Source organism: Epinephelus fuscoguttatus, linkage group LG3 (genome assembly GCF_011397635.1).
Source record: "Epinephelus fuscoguttatus linkage group LG3, E.fuscoguttatus.final_Chr_v1".
NCBI classification, from domain to species: Eukaryota; Metazoa; Chordata; class Actinopteri; order Perciformes; family Serranidae; genus Epinephelus; species Epinephelus fuscoguttatus.
The window spans coordinates 5,090,631-5,115,370 of record NC_064754.1 but is presented as its reverse complement, the minus strand read 5'-3'; the positions used below and the strand labels follow the sequence as shown (position 1 = coordinate 5,115,370).

The 24,740-nt window shown below is 42.2% G+C and overlaps 1 protein-coding gene across 2 annotated transcripts in view; it reads right to left on the bottom strand.

The window, feature by feature from the left end:
* The window catches only part of LOC125885376 (MORN repeat-containing protein 4-like), a 40,533-nt gene extending 18,824 nt beyond the window's left edge, over nucleotides 1–21,709 (bottom strand). Inside the window, exons 1-3 of one of the 2 annotated variants that reach the window (XM_049570870.1) lie at nucleotides 21,586–21,709; nucleotides 16,983–17,057; nucleotides 1,792–1,906 (exon numbers count right to left, since the gene is read on the bottom strand). In XM_049570870.1, the coding sequence (XP_049426827.1) occupies nucleotides 1,792–1,906; nucleotides 16,983–17,049 (182 nt within the window). In that variant the 5' untranslated portion in view covers nucleotides 17,050–17,057; nucleotides 21,586–21,709. The remainder of the gene's footprint in view (nucleotides 1–1,791; nucleotides 1,907–16,982; nucleotides 17,058–21,585) is intronic. The other variant, XM_049570868.1, reaches the window with a different exon arrangement.
* Nucleotides 21,710–24,740: the final 3,031 nt, after the last annotated feature.

Here is a 24,740-nt window from a genome sequence, read left to right as displayed (position 1 = left end):
TGTCAAACAGCCTCAACGTGACAAAAGTGTGAATTGCCAGAGAGCAGTGAAACAGTTCAAACATCAGCAGAATGTTTCTGCTTCATAATAATAATGAATTACTTGATAGGTTTGGGTAAGGCATATAGCAAAACCACCACCTGCTTCTGACCTCCTTTCCCTAGATATAAAGGAATTTTGATTTCGTGCCCAAAACACCAACAGTTCAACAAGAGAGTCTCTCCTTTCTCAAATGAGTCTTAACCCGAATCCATTGTTGCTGCTGTCCTCTTTCAGAGCCCTCTTTCAAGCCTAAGGACAGTAACCTATTTGATATTCAAAGGACAGGTTTTCTGCTGAATATTCATTTAACACCTTTTTAAAAAACATGTTTTAGTGTTTCCAAAGCCCTAGAAGAATTTTCCCCACATAATAACACAACAGATGGCCCTGAACAGGCTACACTGAAATGTCCTCAGCTGCACAGTGCACCTCTGCTAAACAAAGAATGAAAAACTCTAAAGTAACAGAACCTGAATTGGGGAGGAATGTGTTCTGTATCTGTTGGGGTCACGGTGCCACATCCTTTAATGACTTGTTTTTTTTTTCATAATTAAATGAAGAAAAGTAGCAGATGTTTCAGTCTGCTCTGGAATGATCCACAGCCAATAACACAGCAAACGAGAACTACTTCAAAAATACATTCAGAATGTTCAGGTAATTAAAGCTTTCAAACAATTCAGAAGTTAGAGACGCTTTCTTGAGATACACACTGTAGGATCAAGGGTCAAAGATCGTGGTAAGTTTCTTTCCCTCGCCATCTCTGTCTTAATACTTGTAACTTTTCTGGAGCTGTTGAAGGTGCAGTGTGTAGGATTTAGGGGGATAAACTGGCAGAAATGGAATATAATATGTATATTTCTTTTTCATGTATAATCACCTGAAAATAAGAATTGTTGTGTTTTCATGATGTTAGAGTGAGCTCATTATATCTACATAGGGAGCCAGTTCTTGTCCAAGGTGACCAGGGCAGACGAACCAAACACTGGCTCTGGAGAGAACCACATTTTTATGTTTTCATGTCAGCCCCTGTTCACAGCCCCTCTGTGATGAGCAGCGTTGGAAAACACTATTTTTTTAAATCATGAAAATGCTTTATTCAGTGTTTTTTTTTTTTCCAGATTTAAATCACTGGGTCCGTTTGTTTTGGCGATGGGACCTCTGCAGACAGTTCATTAATTCATTCATTACTAGTCCACAGCCAAGCTTTGTCACCTTCTACCTATGCCAATCCTCAATGCCTATGTGCAGTTTCACATAGATTGACCACGTCAGTGAGTAGGCACAGACAGAATGATTGACTGACAGAATGACACACTGACAGTTTCCGTGATTATGTACAGCATACCATACCATGACTTAGTCATACCAAACATTAGAAACAACACCAACATTGGTCCACAGGGGGAGCCACAGCGATCGGTCGCATTTTAGCCATTTTTAAGCATTTTTCTGTTGTTATAGCGCCACCCAGTTGCCAATTAGAGTTAAATTTCTCCAGTCACCTTGAGGCGTCCTGTTCTACATATCTACCAAGTTTAGTACAAATCCATATGGCGGTCAACCATGTTGCGGTTAAGATGGAGTCAGAGGTACTTAATGTTTTTGTCCTTACTTTGGTTACTGAGGTTCTTTGTTTTCTTTTAAAGCAGAGGAGGTATACTGTAACAAAAGCTCAAGTTCTCTGATCATTTAAAACTTGATTTGATTCTAAAGGTCAAAGGTCAGGTTATCAGGAAGCGAAGTACAGACCTGGAGCCGTCGGGGAAGACCAGCACCCCGCAGCCATTGAAGAGGCCGTTCTCAAACTGTCCGGTGTAGCACGTCCCATCGCTGAAGGTCAGCTGACCCAGGCCATGACGCAGACCTGCAGCGGCAAAACACACACATCTGAGTTAGGTTCTTGAAATCAGCTTCCTCTGCTTGGATTTAAACTCCATCAGTGTGATATGGAAACCCCATGGGACTCGTAAAATCTTCTTAACAGTGCCAGAGAGATAAAAGCAAAAAGAAACACAAACTTGCTGAGAAGCAGTCTGAAATTCCAAAACAAAAACAACCGGCAAAAAAAATGAAACAGGAGCTGCTGATGACGATTTGAATTAAAATAATGTCAGGAAGAAATACAAAAATAAAGAGTGAGCGGTTGTCTTGTGTGAGAACACTGTCATTAGACTTAAGGTAAATGTTTTGTTTTGACATTGTAAAGTAAATTTGTCACATTAAGAGCAAATATTTTAAATCACAGAGAAATACAGAACTATTATGTTTAACTGAGAATGTTTGTAAACCACAAAGTATGACACAAAGTTCTGCAAAAAACATCCACCTGTATTCAAATGACTGCAAATGTTGCAATACTACAGAGTATGGCTTTATATTGTGTGCACACGGGAGACAGTTTACAGTAGATTCATGTTTTCTTGGTTTCATTAATATGGTTATCTGTCCCTTACCTTAAATCAAGTTTTCTTGTTTACATGTTTTATTTATTCTTAAAGCCACAGTGTGTAGGAATTTCTCCCATCTAACGTTGAAATCATATATTGCATTCAAACAGATGGTGCACTCTAGCGCCTCACTGTTTCAAACGCGTATTGCAACAACGGTAGCTGGTGTGTACCAAAAAGCTATGATAACACTGATGAAACCATGTCATCCGATACTACATGGAGTATTCATTCAGGCTCCTACACAGACACACGCGACACGAGTACACAAACCCCCTCCTCACCATACATGACTTCAACTGGACTACAACGAACTACAACAGGTCGCGCGCCGGTGATGTCATAGGTGATAGAAACATGGGATTTTGATTGGCGGCAGAGCTCATCAAACACAAAGTGTAAATAAAAAACAAATCAATCTTTCCCCTTCGGATGAAATGGCCAGTCAGGCTACATGCTACGGAGAGAGTTTACTTCGGTATGACGGGAAAGTGGAAATGATAGGAGGTGTGTGCCCTTTTCAGCTGCCAGCCTCTGTGTGGACGAAAGACCCTGTCGATTTATTCATTCAATTCATGTCCTGCTGATTCATTAATTAACATTCATTAGAATTAACTTCTTGGCTTTGAACATCTCGTGTTATTGTTGAGATCAACTGACTTTAGCTAGCTAGCTAACGTTAGCCAACTAACCCGTGATGAAGTGCCTGCCACAGACGTAATGTTAGGTGTAGTGATCCCACAGCTTTCCATCTTTACCCTGCCGTTTGATGGCTGTGAGCCACATATTTCTTCTTCCCCCATTCTTCACTCTATACAGGAGCAAAGATCACAATTCTGTTTTTTCTTTTATTGTTTGCTGTGCAGGGAACAACGAAGCAACTTTTCGGCATGATGAACTCCTAGCCGCGACTAGCGTCTCTCCCGGGTCGAGTTGAAAACTTTCACCCAAAAGGGGGCGTGGACGTTGTTACGGCAGTGAGCGACGTTGCGTTGAAGTCATCTATGCTGGCTGTGTTTAAAACGTAGGACTGTTGGGGCGGGTGTAAATCGAAACAAACCAATCACGTCTTATCTTTTAACAACTGACAAGTGGCTCAACCTCACACACCTCATCCCTCTCCTCGCATCACTGCGCTGCTGACAGCGGAACTGGCCTGTGATTGCATTAGCCTGGCCTGCCTGTTGGGAAAAAACAAGCAGGCCCATCACAGCGTCCCTTTTTAAACCCTTTCTCCTTCAGCAGCTCTCTCCACCTGGGAAAGGCTACACCGATTTTTGAATTCGCCGGTCACGTTGCCTTTTTGATTCCCTTTTGCGCTTTCTTGGCGACGAGGATTCCGTCTCTGTCCGTCTGATGCTGCATATGCATGATCCTGCATTAGCTTTCAACGAAAACGCTGAAGGCAGGGCCGTATGTCCCTTGCTGGCAGATGTATTTTCAAGATGGCGGAACGTTATGGAACCCCCCAGACGACTTACCCGCACAATATACAAACAAATCCGAAATTCTCCTTTTACGAGAATAAGTCGGATTATTGTTGGAGGTAATAGTACACCAGTGATGACATATTTATGAATGCAGACATCGATTTTTGCCAATAAACAACTGAAAACGCTACACAATGTCCCTTTAACATCATTTCCACTAAGGTTCATAACTCAGCTCTCATAATAAAGTTTAAGATTTAACTATAAAATATCCTGCAAAATAATAACCTTGGGATTCTTGACAAAAATGCAACTGTGATTACACTTAAGAAGGAATATTGGTCAATATAATGTTAGTCAATCTATCACTGACATGCGTTCCGCCAGTTTTAGTTTTCATATTAGTTTATATTAGTTTTTTATACAATTGTAGTTTTTGTGCTTTTTCATTTTATGTGTTTATGTATGGTTATTAATTAGCAACACAACATTAATCTCAATTATCATATTTTACCCATGTGCGTTGAAGGTAGTGTGTTGAAACTTCCAGAAGAAGGTTAAGCACTTATCAAGTAAAAATAACTGAACAGAAACATGAACTCTGATAATACACGAGTCTATTTGGCCTTCTAAGATCCTCTAGTTTGTTCATGAATGGATGTATTTGAAAATATGTTTCCTTATTACAGACATCGCTTTAGACCAAGTCTCTCAAGGATACATGATAAATTAGAAAATTAAATATACTGCTCTCTGTATAACAAACACTTCTGTGGTCCACAGCAGGGGCTGTTTCAGCAAAAGCTAAGGTATGGCAATATGACAAGACGTCACAGAGCTACTGATGATAGAGTTTCAAAAATATGAACTTATATAAAACTTCACTTTGGTCTTTGACCTGTCAGAGTACATACTATGCTATTGAAAACTGTTTCAAAGGACATGAAGCTGTTTCTCACATTCATAATACCTCATGTCTGCATGTAATGCACGACTTGGTGAGAGCAGTGAAAACATCGGACCTATTTCGGCGCATATTTCAGCACCACGGACAGCGAGCGGACATTTAATTATCATTAGTCGTGTGTTTAACTTCACAGAAAATAAAGAAAATAATTAATTACAAGCTCATTTCTAGAAGATAACCAAGGTGTCCAGTGTATGAAACACAGTAAAACAAAGGCCAATTGGTACAATACTATATAGGCATATTTATTGGAGTGTCTCCAGAGACCGAAAATACAAGCTTAACATGCCGACATGAAGAAAAAACCCCCACATACATTTTTGTGTCCTGCACTTGGACCAGGACAGACAATAAACTGAAAACCAAAACAATCTTGTGAGAAGTCACAGTCCATCAGTATTTCCAAAGCATCCTTGCTTCTATCCTTGAACACATGACAATTGTTGAGGTTAATGCCTCATACTAACATCATACCATCAACTATGTTCAGAGCTCCTGAGTGCGGCGATTTTTGGAGACTGCGCTACCAGTACCAGCGCGACTACATGCCTGACTTTATGCCCAATAAACAGCCCAGCTCCCAGGCCGTCCATCCCAGGAGCCGACTGCAACACGCCGGCCAGATTATGAAGGTCACTGCGTGTTACCCCTGAGCTTCACTGAGCTTGTCTATTAGTTCCAGGAGGCATCACTTGGTTTCATCTTTGTTGGCTGAATTTTGTATAAAGTCTTAAGTTATTTACATACAACGTATCGTCCAACAAAAGTAGTTCTCGTGACAGGCCCAGATGGAGCATGGCGTGATATCTCTCCTGAATAACATGCTTCACAGCACAAATGTATCGGAACTTGTCATTTTTTTGCAGTGGGAGGCTAAGAGGAGGTTAAACGGGAAAACTTGGCTTGTTTGACAGGTTTCTCAGCCTATCACAGGCAGCTGTGGCTGTTAATGCTGGTTCGGCCCCTCCCTGTTGTACAAACTTCCTCCCTTGAGACAAATGAAAGTACACCCAAACAACAGGCTTCAAAAAGTCCCTTCGGAAATATGTGGGTGATATCACAGATGCTACGTCCGTGTTTTTCTACAGCTTGTGATGCACTTGGTTAGTGTGAAGATAAACATCCAGTAAGGTTCAGGCAAACTGGAGGTTTCATCTCAGCATGAATACCACATTAAAGATTTGCAGATCCCTACTGGAGGATGTGTGGCGTTGTTCTTGGGAATGCAGGAAAAAAACATGTTAGAAGGCAGGTGCATTATGATTATTATTCTCAAAATTTTGAGCTAGCACTTCACAAGATTTATAATTGGTGCTAAGAGAAAAAAGGTGAGCTGCTTTTTTTCATTTTTTGCCTCTTTAATATGTTCCCACTGAGGTGAGAACTAATTTTCCTCCTCTAATTCTACGACTTATTTCCAGGACCAAGAGGGAAGGCATACGGAGGAGACAGGGAGGGAAAGAAGTGAGCATTTCTCCTTGCCAATGTCTATTAGCAGGCCCAGCGGGATTTAGGAGAATAACTGGATGTGAGGCACAGTTGGACGCAGGCTGAGGAGGTCCTGGGTTCCTCGTAGCAGCTGTAAGCGAGGAATAGGATTTACTGTGAGCTTGCCAAGTGGCATGAAACTGGTGGAGAGGAGAGACGAGAAGAAGATCTGGTGGGGGGGATCCGTCGCAGCGGATTGGGATTTGCAGGAGGGGAGGCAGGCTGCTTGGCGGGGGGTGAGGCAAGGGTGAGCCTAGTGAGTGTTGTCCCTTGCTCCCAGCTAATGGCAAAGTAAATTAGGCAGTCCATCTGTCAGGGCTGCTTAATGTGCTGCTCTCTGCCTAATCTCAGTAGGGTTTTCACGGGAGATTTGGAGAAGAGATTTGGAGAAGGCAGAAACTAAATCTGGAGCTCTGCATTCCATTTTCCACAAGTCCAACCTCCTCTGAAAAATCCTGCATCCATATGTGCAGATGTGTGTGTGTGTGTGTGTGTGTGTGTGTGTGTGTGTGTGCACAAGCCGGACTCGATTAAGTATATATAGAAGAGGGCCAACAGGGGCTTAAATCCAAGTCTTGAGTCTGCGGGAACCCTGACAAGCAACTGAGAGCCCGAGGCAGAAATTTCACGGACTACCCGCTGAAATATAACAATCTGTGGGGTGTCAGAGAGGCCACGGTCGTCTGGCCACAAGCGCCAAGCGCATTGTCTTCCATCGAGCATTAGAGCAGCATTAAAGTATGAATGGTGTTCAGTGAATATAATGAAATCAATTGGCAAAAGTGAAAGCGCTTTACAGACCACTAAGAGAGTTTACTTTATACTGAGGGGACAGATTATCAGTGGACTGCTGCATTCAGGGACAGTAATTTCCTCTCCGTCTCTTTGGATTTGATCTCACCAGACTCTAATCTGTCACTCAGCTCCTTTGTAACGCCTCCCCTCAATCTCGTGTCGGGTCAGGGTCTCTGGCTAATTACGGTTTAGCTGAATTTGTCCAGCTTTTATGTCAATCAATAGCGGTAATGCACAGATGTTAAATGACTGCATGGGCGAAGTACAGTAGCAAATGGCTTCTGGCTGTGCCTCGGCTGTTGTGGATGTACCCAACCTGCTTCCTGTAACCTGATAGCCCCCGGGCCTGTCTTCAACCAGCGTGCCGCTGAATTATTCATGTGACACCGTAGACCTCTGTCCAACACACCACTACATGTTTGTGTGCAAACAGTGACTTTGCATGCATGGACTCCGAGACGCGACGCACCACACACATCAATCTGTGTTCATGACAACACCTCTAGACACACACACACACACACACACACACATATTACAGAGTCAGCAGTCTTAATTAAACTTGTAGTGTTAAAATGACAAAAATGTGTGAACACATATTTGAAAATGCCAGAAAATATCAAGAAAAGGTATGTTAAGTGCTGCAACAGATATTCCCTGGAGTGCTTTAGCGGTGTTTACACATGAAATTATACAAGGTGGGGAGAGAAGATTAATTAAAATGTTACTAACAACAGCCATCTAAACGGAATTCATGTCCAGATATGGTCAAATTAATAATTCTCATGGTAAAAAGTCACTATTTCAACAATCCAGAAGCTACATCTCGAAGTTCAAGAAGAGAGATAGAGCCAAAAGCTTTGGGATGAAAAAACTTGTAAGCTGACTTTGACTTTAGGACATTTTATCACAGATATTTCATATCAGTAATGGCCCTATTTACCTGTCGCAGGTGCATTTAGGGCGTGTGTGACCACTTCTGCTAATTATACGGGGCATAATCTGGGCACAAAGTAAGGCACAAGGGGCTAAGGGGTTAGCCTGGAAATCCAGACCCAAATCTAGAAAGATTTAGGGTCTGGCTATGAGTAATGCAAATGGCCCAACTCGAGGGGCGGCACCAAGCATGCATTTGAAAATATCACTGCACGCAATTGGATAACACTACGACCAATCAGAACAATACACAGGGAGACGTATCCAGAGCTTAGCTACCAGCGGAGCTAACTGGTAGATTAGACTCTTGCTGTATCCGGTCGGCAAAACAGCAAAAACGTCCTTCTTGCAAAGGAAAGACTCGAGCGCCGTCTTCTGTTCCTCTTTCAGAGAAAAAGCCAAGTCTAACTCGTTCACTGTAGCGGCCAAAGCCGTTTCAAACAACTGGTGTTCATCCGCAGCCATCTTGCAATGTTAACTGACTGATTCCGGACTTCGTCGTCGCAGCGGTGTCGTCATCTGTTTAGCTCGCCTCTGGCCCGCCTATATCAGATACACCCATGTGATTGGTGCAGCTCGGCTCCAGCAGCATGGGTAATGAGCATCATTACTGATTGCCAGAGTGACTCACTGAGCAAATTTAAATTGTGCTCTCACTCTGGATTTCCAGGGTACTAAGGGGTTGTATTTAGTCCCTAAATTATGAATCAGTTTGTTTTGGCCGTAACATGATCATTATCCATTCCCTTTAAAGTTAGCTGCACTTGAACCTGACTAATATCTGCATAGTGGATTCAGCAAATTGTAGAGGCGAGAAGCGGTTTTCTGCTGAGAGGAATGCAGTAAGAGCCGTAATGTCCCTGCAGAAAATATCATGGGTGTTTAAGCAGTAAAACTAAAACGTGTAGTCATAAACTTGACAGAGGGAACAGAACTAAACCTGTATCTTCTGAAATAATCACGCTGCTCATTGTGCATAAATGTGCACAGCGTCTCTCTTAATGGGGAGATGGGCAGCAGCTCTGCTACATTCACATTTTATTTCACCCATCTGCAACCAATCTACGCGTCCCTGTGTGTTTAATGCATCCTTTAAATAAATGGAACTACTTCGCCATTCTGACTTTAGACCAGGTTTTCATCAGTCAATGATGCAGTCGCTTTCTGCTGCCTCAGAATGGCAATCCATCAGCAATGCACCTGACCAAACCTCATTTTAAGACCTACACGCCCATGGGTGCACAGATGGGCGCAAGTACATTTGCTATTTACACAACATGATGTGTCAGTGTGAAACCAGCAATTAAAGCTGCACTGCGCTGTGTGCCACTCTGCGCCGGTTATAAGACAGGGCCCAAAATTTTTGTCAGCAGATGAAGTTTGACAGCCTCCCATGGAACTGTATCAGCAGCTCTATAACTCGCTTGGTTGGTAGGTCCATTAATAATTTTTTCAGCCACAGTGTTTGCACTACAAGCTGAAATTTAGCACATGGAGGTCAAGTGCAGGTGTGTGTTCATGCAAATAGGCTTAAAGGGGAAACGCATGGTTACATGTGCGTACAGGTACATGGTTGCAACTATTGCAAATTTCACGCTTCTCTGTGTGCACTTGAGCGACATTTTTTTTTCAAGGTGGGATTGAAGCTTCTGACGAAGATCATGTGAAATGATCAAAAGCTCCAGAACAACAATTTTCCAATGTCAGTGTCACTGATGTCAATATTTCAACCTCAGTTTTTACGACAGTATGGACGAAAAGTCCCAAAAGAGCTCACAAAGAAAAGAAAATTTAAACATGTACAATTACAATTCTACATCTACAGCAACATCAGGTCAAACTCCATCTGATGATGATGAAGCTCATGTGATCACAAGTTCCAGAGCAATGACTGCATTTTTTAAATTTTTATACTGAATATGTAAGATATAAGGCCAACTACAGAGCTGCACCAGTGGACTAATTTCTCTTGACTTCGAAACAACTGTGCTAAAAAAAACCCCCACTGCTGTGCACTAAAACCTGAGCCTATCACAGCATCACAGCAAAACCAGTTTAACAGTTTTTTGCTAACCATGCTGAGACCATATGTTTCTCCCCGCTGCCTCACGCCCGCTCTGGTGCCAAACTTTTGTTCTTTGTTTAACCTTGCCCTAAAGGTTGTCTGAGTGTTTTTGTCAAACTGCAAATACTGGTTTTGGTAGTGTGATATCCTGTCTCAGCAGGCACACTGGCACCAGATGGTCTGTGTGTGTGTGTGTGTGTGTGTGTGTGTGTGTGTGTGTGTGTGTGTGTGTGTGTGTGTGTAAGCATGTGAACATTTTCCTGTAGTTACTGACTTCAGTTTGACACCCCTCTCTGCTTTTTTTTTTGCCTATTAGATGCAAGCTGTGCGAGTGCAGGTTCATTTAAAGCCACCTAGTTTTGCTGTTGTGACTCACTTACAGAACACCCACTTTTCTTCTGACATGAAACCCCTCTGGTCGTTCCTCAAAAGCTGTGGGAGATAACTTTCTTTTAGAACATTTTTTATCATATTTTCTGACATCACCATTTTATCTTGATGGTTATCCGTGAGGGGGGACTAAAACTAAAATCAGCCCTTCATCAAAACTATGCAGGGAGCTGTGTTAAGACTAGTCCCATCGTTATCATATTGATAACATCCTACAACGTCAGGAATGTAGACTGGAGACACAGTCTCTGAACATATACTGCTGCAAGCATGATGGATGTGCTGCCTGCCTGATAAAACATGTGCAAAGCTGATTTTGAATCCTGCATTGTTTACATCCATGTTACCTCACTAGCATTCTTATTCTTCCATGTCACTGCTGCATGTCAAAGGTGCATTAAAGGTCCAGGAATATATCGGCAGAAATGGAATATGTGTTTCCTTTAATGAACAGTATAATCACCTGAAAATAAGAGTCGTTGTGATTTATATCTACATAGGAAGCACGTCCTCATCTACAGAGATCGCCATGCTGCACCCCCATGTTTCTACAGTAGCCCAGAACAGATAAACCAAACCCTGGCTCTAGATAGGGACGTTCATGTTTTTTGTGTTGGCCAACGTAGTTAGCAGCCCCTCCGCAATGAGCAGCATCGGAAAAACACTTTTTTTTTTTTTTAAATGTGAAACTGCTTTATTAAGTGTATTAGTTATTTTACTGCTTTAAATCACTGGGTCAGTTTGTTCTGGAGAGGAAGAGCGCTCTGAAGAGACTTTTGTCGATAACTAAAATCCCAAAATAGGGATGCACAATAATATCAGCTTGTCCTCGGTATCAGCCGAGATTAGCTAACATGCTGATAATATCGGTCTGTCACTGGTACCACCCAATATCGGCTTTACAATTATTAATTATTAAAAGTATCAATTACTAGGTGGCTTTATTATTACAACGATTATCGGACTCATTTGGCTATTTATAAAACAAAACACACAATATAATTACTCATTCTTATTTCATTTATAACGCTACAACCTTTTCATTGTGTATTGTATATATTCAGATTGTCTACTTTACTATTTTTATTATTTATTTCACTTTATTGTCTACTTTAATATTTTATTTTATGTTAATGTCTACTTTAATATTTTATTTTATTTTATTTTATTTTATTTTAATGTCTACTTTAATATTTATTTTATTTATTTCATTGGCTATTTTAGTATCTTATTTATATCTTCATCTTTATCTCTTGTTTCCTTTCATACTGTATTTCTATTTCTACTTTGCACGGAGCATTGGAACAAAAACAATTTCCCCCCGGGGATTAATAAAGTATTCTGAATCTGAATCTGAACAAAGAACCATCAGAATCGCCCAACGTGCTTTTTCTTATTTTGCACAATGAATGAATATTACCTATATTGGAAAGTGCTGTATTTCATGTCTGCATCTGCTGGTGGGCCGTCACGATAAGAGCATGCATGCATAATATGATGTTAATTCCACGACAGAAGATACTTGATGATTACTAAGAAAAAGTGAAAAAAGTGGATATATTGGTGTTGGTTCTCGGCCGAATTAGTTATTATATATTGGCATAATCGGTCATCTGCAAAAAAACATCCAATATTATGCATCCCTACCCAATAAAATCTGGATCTTACATTATCAGGTGCTAGCGGCCCATTTTTGAAACCCATCGGCTGTATTCGGCGTCTGACTTCTGGCAGATGGCGATACAGCCTCTGGGGGCAGACCCCCGATTTTTTGGCATTCCGGTTTGATTTGGGCGGAGGAGGCGAATTTCCGTTTCCAACTTCCGTTTATATATAAGTAAATATGCTGAACCATTGCGATGGATTCAGAGTTTGCAGTGACGCCAATTATGTTCCGCCTTGTTAGTTCACCGCACGGAGCGTTTAACCTGGCAACAACTGCAGCCGGCTCAAACGTGATTGGTCAATATCACGCAGACTACAAACAGCCTACAACCGGAAACCAGGGCTCTTCCGCTCTTCTTCCGGAGGCAAGATCTCCGGGGTTTGCCTACAGACTCTACATTCACTGAATGTAGAGTCTGTATATAGAGACTACTAGCGGCCCATCTGCAATGTGCCAGTGTTGGAGAAAGATAGATTCATAGCATGAAACTGCTTTATTCTGCGTTTTTACCGGTTTGAATCGCCTGTTCTATTTGTTTTGGAGAGGAAGAGACCACTGTAGATAATTCAGCTTCTGAAGTTTCAGCTGGTTGCAATCTGCAATCTTCACCACTAGACGCCTCTAAATCCTCCTAAATCTTACACACAGTTCCTTTAGCATCACTTGTAGATCAGTGGAATAATGTGGCAGGGTTGTGTACCACATCACCCAAGTGCATATACATTAGACAAACATAACAATGACCCACTCATAAAACAAACTGCTCCATAGCGCTACGGAAAAAAACTCCACAGGTTATGTTTATATCAATTTAAGTGGAAGTGCAAAGGAGGTTTTAAGATTATGACTTAATTTTCTCTTTGGGAACCAACTGTTACTCCTTTTCCATACAGACTTCACTTCTACCCCTTAATGTGACTAAAGAGACTTAAATAGGCCTCATATGGTAAACTGGTCCCCAGTGAGGCGCCAGATTAAAAGTGATTCAAAGCTGTGGACCGATATCTTTGGGAATGAATGACCTCGCCTAGATATTGTAGACCAGGGCCCCATTTGGGATCCAAGCCTCTATGGGGAGCTCACAGGCAGGTGCCTAGTGGCTGGGTCTGTACCCATGCTGCTGTGTCGGCCTGCCATCCACGGGATGTAGCTTTTCTTGCACCTATGCACTATTAACTCACACTTAGCAGCATAGCACTTTATCATATCCGATCTTATTTTTTAACGTTCATTAAAAAATCCTTTTAATTGTCTATGAATTGTTCCAAGGTCTTGCCCCTATAGCCTTACAGCACTACCCAGATCACTAGGATTCACCCACTGTGGCATGTTGGCTGTGCCCCATTTGTGCAAAACCGGGGATGGGGCTTTTCTACAGCAGCTCTTCCTGTGGTGTAAGGAAGTTACGATAGGCCCTAGAGCACACTGTTGTGCATGTATTGTCTTCACATTAATAGAGACCTGACATTGGACATCATCAACATACATATTACCCAACAATCATCATTACATATCTGACAAAATAGCCTCCCAGAGGGCATTAGGCAGGCTGAGTCTGTTGATGCTTTTAAGACGCACCTAAGGACCCCTTTTTATCCTCTGGCTCTTAATTGCTGTGACCTTTGACCACGCAGAGACTATGAATTGGCCTCTCTGTTACTGATAACTGATGTGATTCTGATAAGTCCTTGTTGGACTTGTGACTGTGCAGGTGTACATAGAAAAACAGCATGACATGACAACTGCCCAAACTCAGTCCATTTACATGAGTATTATTTTAATCATTCAACAGACCCAAATGTGTTGAAATGGTAGGGTCACCTTGACAGTGCTAACATTTATTTAAACCCAGAAAGATATCCATACAAAGCGCCAAGCACATAGTCAAAGTAACCTCTTATCATGAAATGCCATTAAAGAGGACCTTATTGTCTGTCTTACATAAAATGTCACAGTGGCGGATGTTAATATTAAAAATGGCTTCAAAATAGGGCTGGGCGATACAGACAAAAATTCTTATCTCTGTATTTTCAGGCTGAATGGCAATACATGATATATACCTCGGTATTTTCTAAGAAATGAGCTACATGTTTTCAGCTGCAAGTCAAAGCCACATTTAAGATGTCACATGCACTTTCATAAAAACAGACTGTGATCAAAATAAAATACAAATGAAAAACATGTAAATGAAAATGATATAAAATAAATAGCAGGGCTGTACGTTAACTTTCTGCACAAAGCGCTGGAACTACCGAGGTTTAAAACTACAACATGAGTATGGAAGTATTAAGTGGGCCTACCGTAAATCCATGTCATCTGAAACAATTAAATATCTTTGTAGGGGAAGTTACAGAGTTGTTTTCCATGGCGTTTCAAATCATTCTAGTGCTGGAAAATGATTTAAATATTTTTATTTATTTAGGTTATTAATCTTATTTATGCATATAGCATCACCAGAGATACTGAGGAAAGGAAGGAGCGAGAGATGTGAAAGGCGTTATGTAAGACGACTTGACCCTATATCGATATAAACGATATTGTTTAATTCTTGCCTGAAAATATGTCTGTATATCGTATAGTCGTTATCTCATCCAGCCTTACTTCAAACCAAACCAAAGTTTGTAGAAGTAGTTAATCTCTGTGAGCATAAACGTCAGGCTTCAGACTGCTCTGAATACTCTGCTTCTAATGGTTTATCTACTTTGATTACAAGCTGACGTCAGCTCGGCATGGCGAATTTTATTTGATATGGTCATCTGCTCAAGGCACGTTACTGCAAGTATTCACTTGACATACACTGCTACATGTAGCTACATGCTAACGTCAGGGAAACCAACACATTGTGACTCCAACCTCGTCATATATTGATGTTTGGTCATGGGCTTTCCACGTCCACATACGACGTGCAAGGTACCCCAGGTGCGTTGGCTGTTGACGTTCTGGGACACGGTGTCAACGTCTGCCTGTTACGTGCATTGTCTTCTTTCAAAACACACTTCAGATTTAGCAAGAAATTTACAGTTTACATACAGTCTCTTTCAAAATAAACACACTATGTCAGGACAACAACACAAATTGATGTTTTTCTTCCTTCAACAACAAAAACACGTGTTTGGGTTTAGGAATGAAGAATAGGGTTTAGCTTTAGAATTTTACAGGACACGAACACTGCTCTCTAGGGTGAAAGTCCGTTTCTGTTGGACCCATTCACCACCCCTCCTGCTTGCCCCAGCTGAAATTTCACCGCCTTAACTTTTGTCCTCGTCCCACCATATTTCCCCCGATACCTCCGAGCGCCGTTACACTATAACGGCAACCAGCCGCATATCATACTGACGTTAAAGGATGCCGCAAGTCACTGCCCAAGCGCCGGATTTCGACGACTTCGGAGTGAGACCGGGCTTGGGAAACATGTAATCTCCGGTGCTGATGTTGTTATTTTTTCTCCCAGATTTTGGATCATATTCCTGCTGGAACATGTTTGATTTTTTCCAATAGCCTTTATTAGTGATTTTTCATGGTATAAAGTGCTGCTATTCTCTGTCACAGACAGTTCCTATCTGTAATAGAGTGTGCCAGTAAACCCGGAACTCCGTTAGCGCTTTTAGCACTTCCGGTTCTCTTGTCTAAAAGTCAATACGTTTTTTGAATGGGATTTTGGTAAAATGCCTCAAATAAGGTCTGTGGTTAACAAAAGCTTTAGCGAGTTTCAGGTTTTGTTCTACGACATAAAACACGTCAGTAAATACCCTACTTGTGAATTTTGAAGCTTTTACGTGTCGTAAAAAAGGCGGTTGCTAACAAGTTGCTCAATACAACTACAAACCCTGTCGGGGACATTAAACGTCATCACCCCCGAACAGGCGAGAGTGCTGGCAGTCCGCCATTACAGCTTCTTATTTAGCTTAAACAGTCCGATTTCCCCATTATACAATGTTTTTAAAATAAAGCGGCTGAAATCAGTTGAAAGCTTAGTGGCGGTGACGTCAAGAGTCATGCAACCGTGGAGTAGTCATGTAGTCTGTTAAAGCCTAACATTAGCTTTTTACTTCTGGCGATTGCATTTAAGCTTCAAATGCGGTATGAAAGGTGTTCATATGTGAAGATTATCTCGCTCAACAAAACCTGCAAGTATCATAAACTTGTGTTAGCCACAGAGCTTATTTTCTGACATAATCCAAAACGCAATGCAAAAATCACATTCACTTTCTCTTCCGGGAACCAGCGCGATGCTAAACTTCCGGGTTTTGACGTCAGCCCTGGCACACTCTATGACAGTTCAGAAATGCCAAGATATGTAAAACCAGTAAACACTGACCAATCAGAGCAGACTTGGCTTTTGTAGCAGGAGGGTTTAAAGAGACAAGCGCTACAACGGAGTGTTTCAGACAGAGCTGTTCTGGCACTGACAGTATGAGGAAAATGAAGTGCTTTTTGAACACTGACCCATGTAAACACATTGTAGTAGAAACCCAAAATACAAGTATGAATTGTAGGTCCCCTTAAAGCTGTATACATGTCCCAGCTGTTGTCTGTTAATGCAAATAAACTCTGAGCACTCCAGATATGTTACTGTGATTATGCGTACTTCCCTTAAGAGCATTATTACATGAAGCAAATACAAATATTGTGTTTAGACAGGCGCTGCTTTACATGCATTGTTGTGTTAATCACATAATAACTACACTTGTGCTGCGCATGCAAATGTAGGCCGTGATGGAGGATGGATGAATGAGAGCGAGCAGGTCAGCCTTGCCTTCTTTCCATTCGCCGTGATACTCCTCGCCATTGGAGTAGCTGAAGGAACCTCGTGTCAGGGTCATGGGTCCTGCTGGCACACACGATAACAACACACAAAAACCATCATCAGGACCTGGAGCTGATCACCTGTGGCTCTGACACTGTGACACACACGCACAGAGCCGAGAGTTCATCTAATACTGCGGCAACCTTTCAGCCCACCATGGGTTAATTGCTAGGTTTTGAACACGGCTGTATGTTTGCAGCATTAATCATGCCCAGATTATGCAGCCAGTCACGGAAACTACATACAAAAGCCTCAACAACCCTACTTTTCACTGCACTAACTCCCAGGGAAGTCATGAGACACTGTATGGCTACAAGTGTGTGGACACCCCAACTTTAAGAAACGTGTGAGTGTAGAACATCTCATTCCTAAACAAGAGCATTAATGTGCTGCTGTGACAGCCTCCACTGTTCTGGTTTCAGGCTTGCCACATGATTTTGGATCCCGGCTGCAGGGATTTTCTTGTGTGCAGGCACAAGAGCATTAGTGAGGTCCAACACTGATATGGGGCAAAAAAAAAAGAGCTTGGCTCACAGTTGAAATCAGTCACAGTGAGAAAATGTTGAAGCTGAAATTGAAAATGTTTTTGTTTGACCAAAAGTCTAAAAACCAAAAAGATAATGTTACTTTGATTTAAAACACAGTAGATCAGAAAACCCTCAGATTTGAGAAGCTGGAAGCAGCAAACTTTTGGCATTTTTGTTTCGATTATGAAATTGTTGACTTTAATTTTCTGCCAATCGACTCATCAGCTGTTGGATGGGGTTGAAGTCAGGCTGACGCTGACCAGCTCTGCTGTGTGTCCTTTGAGACAGATGGGCTCCAGGTCCAGTTCTCTCTCTCTGCTCCACTTAGTCCAAAGAACCCACTTGCTTGATTCTGTCCTCAAGGGAGAGCCGCTGCTCAGCGACAGCTGACAGGCAAAGACCACAGGGATACACAGCATGCACATCAGCATATTTTCACATGTAACTCAGTGAATTAAAGGTTTATTTTGACTAAACCAGAGCTGGTGGTTGTTGGACCAGTGACTAACAAGACTAAGGCTGCTTTCAGATCTAGAGTCGTCTCCTTTGGAGACTTATTTTGTTCCAAAGTTGTATAATTGTCTAGAGTTGGTTCGTGTTCTCATGGCAGCATTTACAAGAGGACCAGATCAAATGTCTTGTATGAGAAAGCTGCTCCTGATTGGTCAGAATTTCCATGTGGGAAAAATCTAAGAAGTAAAGCAAACGTTGAAGAAGAGTACACTTGCAAGATAAATGTGACACTTTCTAATGTCACAATGGAGGGACAACTACGCAGGTTGATTTTAGCGCTGCTCATCGTGGACTATATTGCTGTCATTGTTCATTTTAGTCAAAGCATACAGTTTGAAAACGAGGCGCGGCTCCAACTAGAAAACAATGTTTTGATGCATTGGATGTGCTGAATGTGCATATTAAGGCAGTACAGGAGGAGGTGCACATTAATAATCCTCCAGGACTGTAACATGCTCATGTTTAACCCAAACAATGTGTCATGTGACTGCAGGTGGTTCACATCCAGGTCGGGACACCTTCTCACCACAAACCAACCGCACCAGAGTTCCTTTGGAACCGGACTGAGACCACTTCTTGAAGAAGGCCTCAGTACGGTTGTTTTGGTGTGTTCACACCTGAGTGTGATTGCTGTGTTCACACCTGCCCAAACGAACCGCACTGAGGGGGCAAACGCACTTGAGTTTGACTGAACCGAACCAAACAGAGCAGGTGTGAAAGCCTATGCTTCGAGACAGCAAAGACTTTTTCAATACAATACCATGATCTTTTCCTAAGCCTAGGAAATTGTGCAATATTTTGGGAAATAAATGTATTAGATGAATAAGATCAGTAGCACTCTTGTGTCTGTACAGTAAATATTGTTGCTTCACATCCAGGTCGGAACACCTTCTCACCACAAACGAACCACACCAGAGTTTGTTTGTAACCGGACCAAGACCACCTCTACAAGAAGGTCTCAGTCCGGTTGTTTTGGTGTGCACCTGAGTGTGATTGCTGTGTTCACACCTGCGTAAACGAACTTGAGTTTGATTAAACCAAACCAAACAGGGCAGGTTTGAAAGCACCCTGAGACAGTTTTGGTGAGTTTTATTTTGTTTCTGTCAAGATTTCGGATTACATTCCTGCAGGAACATGTTTGATTTTTTAAATCACTTTTATTGGTCATTTTTTATGGCTATTCTCCATCACAGACATTTCTTATCTGTAATAACGGTGCAGAAATGCCAAGATATGTAAGATTCAGAAACGCTGACCAATCAGAGCAGACTGGGCTTTTGCTACTAACATATTTTCTAAGGATAGACCGATACATCGGCCGGCTGATATATCGGGCCGATATTTGAGTATTTTACTTGTATCGGCATCGGCCGTTACGTGCGTGGGTTCGCAGATTTATTTTTCCCTGGCATGATTTACAGACAGGCATCCATGGGCAGCTCTGTGTTGCCGGAAGGTCGTGCAGCGCACATACAGCGAATCCTACTGTGTAGAGTAGTTGTTGTTTTATTTATGCTTCAGCTTAAATATTTGTTTATTTTATAAAGACATTACTGGAAGATTTAAGAGCACTGAACTCTTTTTTTCATTTGAATGTATAATAATAATAATAATAATAATATTCTACCTGTTCCACCTCAACTTTCCATCTTGTTTTAGTATTTTTTACTGTTCAATAAATGTTTCTTATTTTAAACTTGAGACCTGTAATATTTGTTATCATTGTGTCATTTTTTTGATGTAAATTGAGGGAGCAAAAGCAGTATCGGCCCCAAATATCGGCTCAAGAAAATCGTCAGTCCATAATCAGTCATCGGCTAAGGGTGATGGAAAAAAATCAGTATCGGCATCGGCTCTAAAAAATCCATATCGGTCTATCCCTAATATTTTCTAAGTATTTAGCTTCACATTCAGCGACCCATTTAGATTTAACAATTGGATTTAGATTTCGTATTTAAATTTATCATTAAACATTCATAATGTTACCTTTTTTTTTTTTATACATATAACCATATCGGGCTGGAGCCTGTCCCAGCTGACACTAGGCGAGATCTGGACAGGTCACCAGACTATCACAGGGCTGACACATAGAGACAGACAACCATTCACACTCACATTCACACCTACGGACAATTTAGAGTCACCAATTAACCTGCATGTCTTTGGACTGTGGGAGGAAGCTGGAGCACCTGGAGGAAACCCACGCTGACACAGGGAGAACCTGGACTCTCCCCCACTCTCTTGCGCTGAGGCGACAATGCTAACCACTGCACCACTGTGCTGCCTAAGAAAGTAATAACTGAGTAACAGATAGTACTAGTTAGAAGGTACTTATTCAATCAAATATTTTTTATAGTTTATGTAAAGTAAAAATATAATTTTATTGTAGAACAGATTCATACTGAGTCTCTATTTACAAAAACAAAAAAAGAAACCATGATGGAGATGGGTTTACCTTTACTACAGCACTTTTTTAATTAAACATGAATGCATTTAGCACTGTTGCCTCACAGTAAGAGGGTTCCAGATTCGAACCCTGGGTGGGGGAGCTCTTCTGTGCGGAGTTTGCATGTTCTCCTGGGTTTCCTCCAGGTGCTCCAGCTTCCTCCCACAGTCCAAAGACATGCAGGTTAACTGGTGACTCTAAATTGTCCGTAGGTGTGAATGTGAGTGTGAATGGTTGTCTGTCTCTATGCGATACCCCACCTCTCGCCCAGTGTCAGCTGGGATAGGCTCCATCCCCTCCGCGACCCCCAACAGGATAAGCAGTTACAGAAAACTAATGAATCCTCTTTGAGCATGGGTGTATTTCTAAGGTGGCAATCTGAATAAGTTACAAGAGCCTGTTCTCTGGGCCTGCTCTCTCTAAGGGCCCCCTGTCCCATGGGCCACAGTGTGACCACACAGCCCGCACTGACTATATTTACGCCCCTGAGTAGCACGTACTGTAATAGGACAGAAGGAGTACGAAAATATGCTTTTAAAAGTGCTGGGATCCCTCGCCTGTTTGCCATGTGCCCTGCATGACCTATTGGGGATCCAGTGGTGGTGTGGCAGCAACACACTGACACAGCACAGATGTTTTTATCCACTGAGGCTTCTTATTTGTCTCCTGTCTATTGTTGCTGTTTTGTTCCAGTTTTACTCAAATCCATTGTCATCTCAGCCAGCTCTGTTTACTGTGGTCCTGTGGGGGCTATCCTCTCCTCTCTATTGTCTCAAAATGACGTTACAGACAAACTGCCGCCGACAGCAGCATCAGAGAAACATTTAGGCTCCTCACAAAGAGAGAGGAAACATCTAAGGCCCGTTTATTAGGCTGAATAATTGCTCAAATGCCATCAGGCACGCTGTCATATTAGACGGGAGGAGGAGTGTGTATCCCTCCATCTAATGTTGCCACAGTAACGGCGCCCTAATCTCTTTCATCCTGCCGGCATGACGCTGTCAGCCTCCGAAACACACACACACGCACACCGAGCTGGCCTGGAGAAGTAAAAGAAACGCTTTACCTGTTTTATTAAAGCGCAACTCAGTCCTTTCTCTCTACATCACTGAAAACAACGCGGCAGTTGGAGGATTTCTGCTCCTCTCAGCGATTATTTCGCCTTTTCCGTGTAGCTGCTAGCTCCCTGGCAGAGCTGCCTCAGCGTCTCCGCAAGGCGCCGCGCTCTGATTGGCTTCCATTCCTCCACCTCGACTCAACGCGTCCTCCCATTGGCTGCTGTCCCCCACTGGCCAGCCCTCCGCGGGAGACATCTTTGTCGAGGGCAACGGGTTCAACGACTTAATTAGCCGGAGTGCTCCTCCGTTAAAGCGTTTGCCCTTGCCTCTTTTATGCGCTGCCCACCGTCTCTGTAGGATTATAAAGCGGCAGCGAGGCTCCTCTTAATGACACGGTGTCATTTCATGTTTCAATTTGGTGATTAGACCCGCGTTTTGGCGAGTTTTATGGAACTTGATTTATCGTTCTCCCACATGTGCTAACACAGCTGCATGAGGTGGTGAGGGTTTGTTCAATGAGGTGATATGGATTCAACGCCAATAAGGTTTTAATTCAGTAAAAAGCTAAGAAGGAAATAAAAGAATCAAGGTGACCCAAATGAAACAAAACTCTGCCGCCCTGATTTGGTTTCTCAAGAGGAAACCAGGGGATTAAGCAACACACTAATTTTGATAAGACCTGTTAATAAGCAGGGGCCAACATTGAACCTAACGTTAATCATTGTATATCAATAATAGCAGCTCCTACACTAATCAAACAGCTTATTAATCAAGCATTTTATAATTAGTGTAGGAGCTGCTATTATTGATATACAGTGATTAACATTAGGTTCAGTGTTGCCCCCTGCTTATTAATGCCTGACCCCAGAAATAATGGACAGAAAATTCTGATTTCTTGAATCTGGAACCTTTATTAAGCCCTTTCACAAAATTTGAAAAAAAAATTACAAAAAATTATTTGCATATAGGTTTTTCCATTTGTATCGTAAATGATACATTGGGCATTACATGCAGTTCTGGCGATACAGCAAGAACATCAGCCTCTTTAGGCCTCTTTCTTCTTTTCTCTTGTATTATGAACAGTGGTAAGCATGAAAACAGCAGTTCAGGCTATTCAACAAGAACATTGGCCTCTTATTTTTTCAAACTGCTACCTTTTCCAGTAACTTTTTCTTGTATTATGAACAGTAGTAAGCATGAAAACAGCAGTTCAGGCAATACAACAAGAACATTGGCCTCTTATTTTTTTCAAACTGCTACCTTTTCCAGTAACTTTCTTTTATTGTGACAAGTGGTAATCATGAAAACAGCAGTTACGGCGATAACAAGAACATCAGCCTATCCATTTTTTAAAACTGACTGTTTCCAGTGACTTTTTCTTTTATTATGCCATGTGGTAATCATGGAAACAGTTCCTGTCCTTGTTGAGGCAGAGATGGACGTTGCATTTTCCACAGCACACATGGGAAAAGTGTCCTGTGCAGTGCTTGCACCTTTGTCGCTTTTCCCGGGATGGGAAGTGGTTGACCATATCTCTCCTCACATCCGGAGGCACACTGGTCGATCGCCACCTCCTCTGTGGTGGTGGTGATGATGGTGATTGTGCTGGTGAGGAGTGTGGTGGTGAGGAGTGTGGTGGAGAGGAGAGTGGTCTGCCAACCCTGACTTTTGCTTTTCCTGTGCTTACCAGGGAAAAGCCAACTGATGCCTGAAATCTTCTCAGGGGCATGGTGTTTTTCTCTAGGTCCAGTGCCTTCAGGTCTCTTCGGTACAGGGACCAAGCATTGATGAGTGCCACTGTGACACTATGCCACCAGATATACAAGTACCATCTTCTGGTTTTGAAGCTGTATTTGTACAGGGCAGACAGCATATCCGTAAGATCCACACCCCCCATGAATCTGTTATAGGTTTCCACGATGGATGGTCTGGGAACCATGACATATTTTTTGGTCTTCCGATCCCAGCGTTTCACGTGGTCTTGGGGAGTGATGCCAACAAAAGAGGACACCAGGTTGACGGGTTTGTTGTCACACCACCTTACAACTATCACATTGTTTTGGTTAACTCTGTAATCCATGGACCCTCTTCCCTGTTTCCTCAGGTCTTTTTCATCCTTCATGCTGCAGTTGGGTACCCTGTTCATCCTGATGGTGCCAAGGTAGTATATACCTCTCTGCCGCAGGTGTTCCAACAGTGGGAGTGATGTAAAATAGTTGTCTGCGAACACTTTGTGGTTCTTCCCTGCAGGAAGGGTTGATGTCAATTTGAGAACAACATCTCCACTCACACCAACCTCAGACCTTTCCTTGTCTGGATCTGCTGCCCCTTGACAAACATCAAAGTCATACAGGAAACCACTCTGTCCTGCACGTCCTCACATTTTGAATCCCCATTTGTGGGGTTTTGCTGGCATGTAAACTTTCAGATGAGATCTTCCCTGAAATGGAATCATTATCTCATCAACTGCATGATGTTCTTCAGGAGGGATACGAAGGCATTGTTCTCGTAGCTTTTCGAGCCATGGCCTCAGTTTCCACAATTTATCCTTCTTTGCATCTTCAGACACACTGAGGTTGTCTTGAAAGTGCAGCAGTGTCAGCAATTTCTCAAATCGATCACGTGACATCACATCGGCAACTTTGGGGTACTTTGTTTCCATTTCCCAATAGGCCCTTACATTGGGCATCTGTACCAAACCCATGAACATGTACATGCCAAGAACCTGCTCGATTTCTTTGACATTTGTGTTGACTGATTTCCCTTCCTTCTGCACACTGAAAAGGTTTGTTTGATCTGCAACCAGCTGTATCATGTCCTCAGTGACAAACTGTTTGAAATACATGTAAGGTGTAAACTCACACCTTTCTTCGATGCCTTCATCAGCACTCTCAATAAATGGAACATCTGGAGGGTCAAATTCTGCCTTTCTCCACCTGTACTCCTTCGTTTTCACTTTTTTCTTTGCAGATTTATTTGTTCTTTTGGCCTGTGTTACTGTTGCTGCTGCTTCTTCTGCGCTAATCTGGTCATCACTTTTATCAATCTCAGCAGCTGTATGTGCCTTTCTCCTCTTCTCTTTGCTTTTTACTTTGCTTCTTCCACGCTGCTTGGTTGCCTGTGACGTTGTTAGACCCTCCTCTTCCTCTTCAAACCTATCATC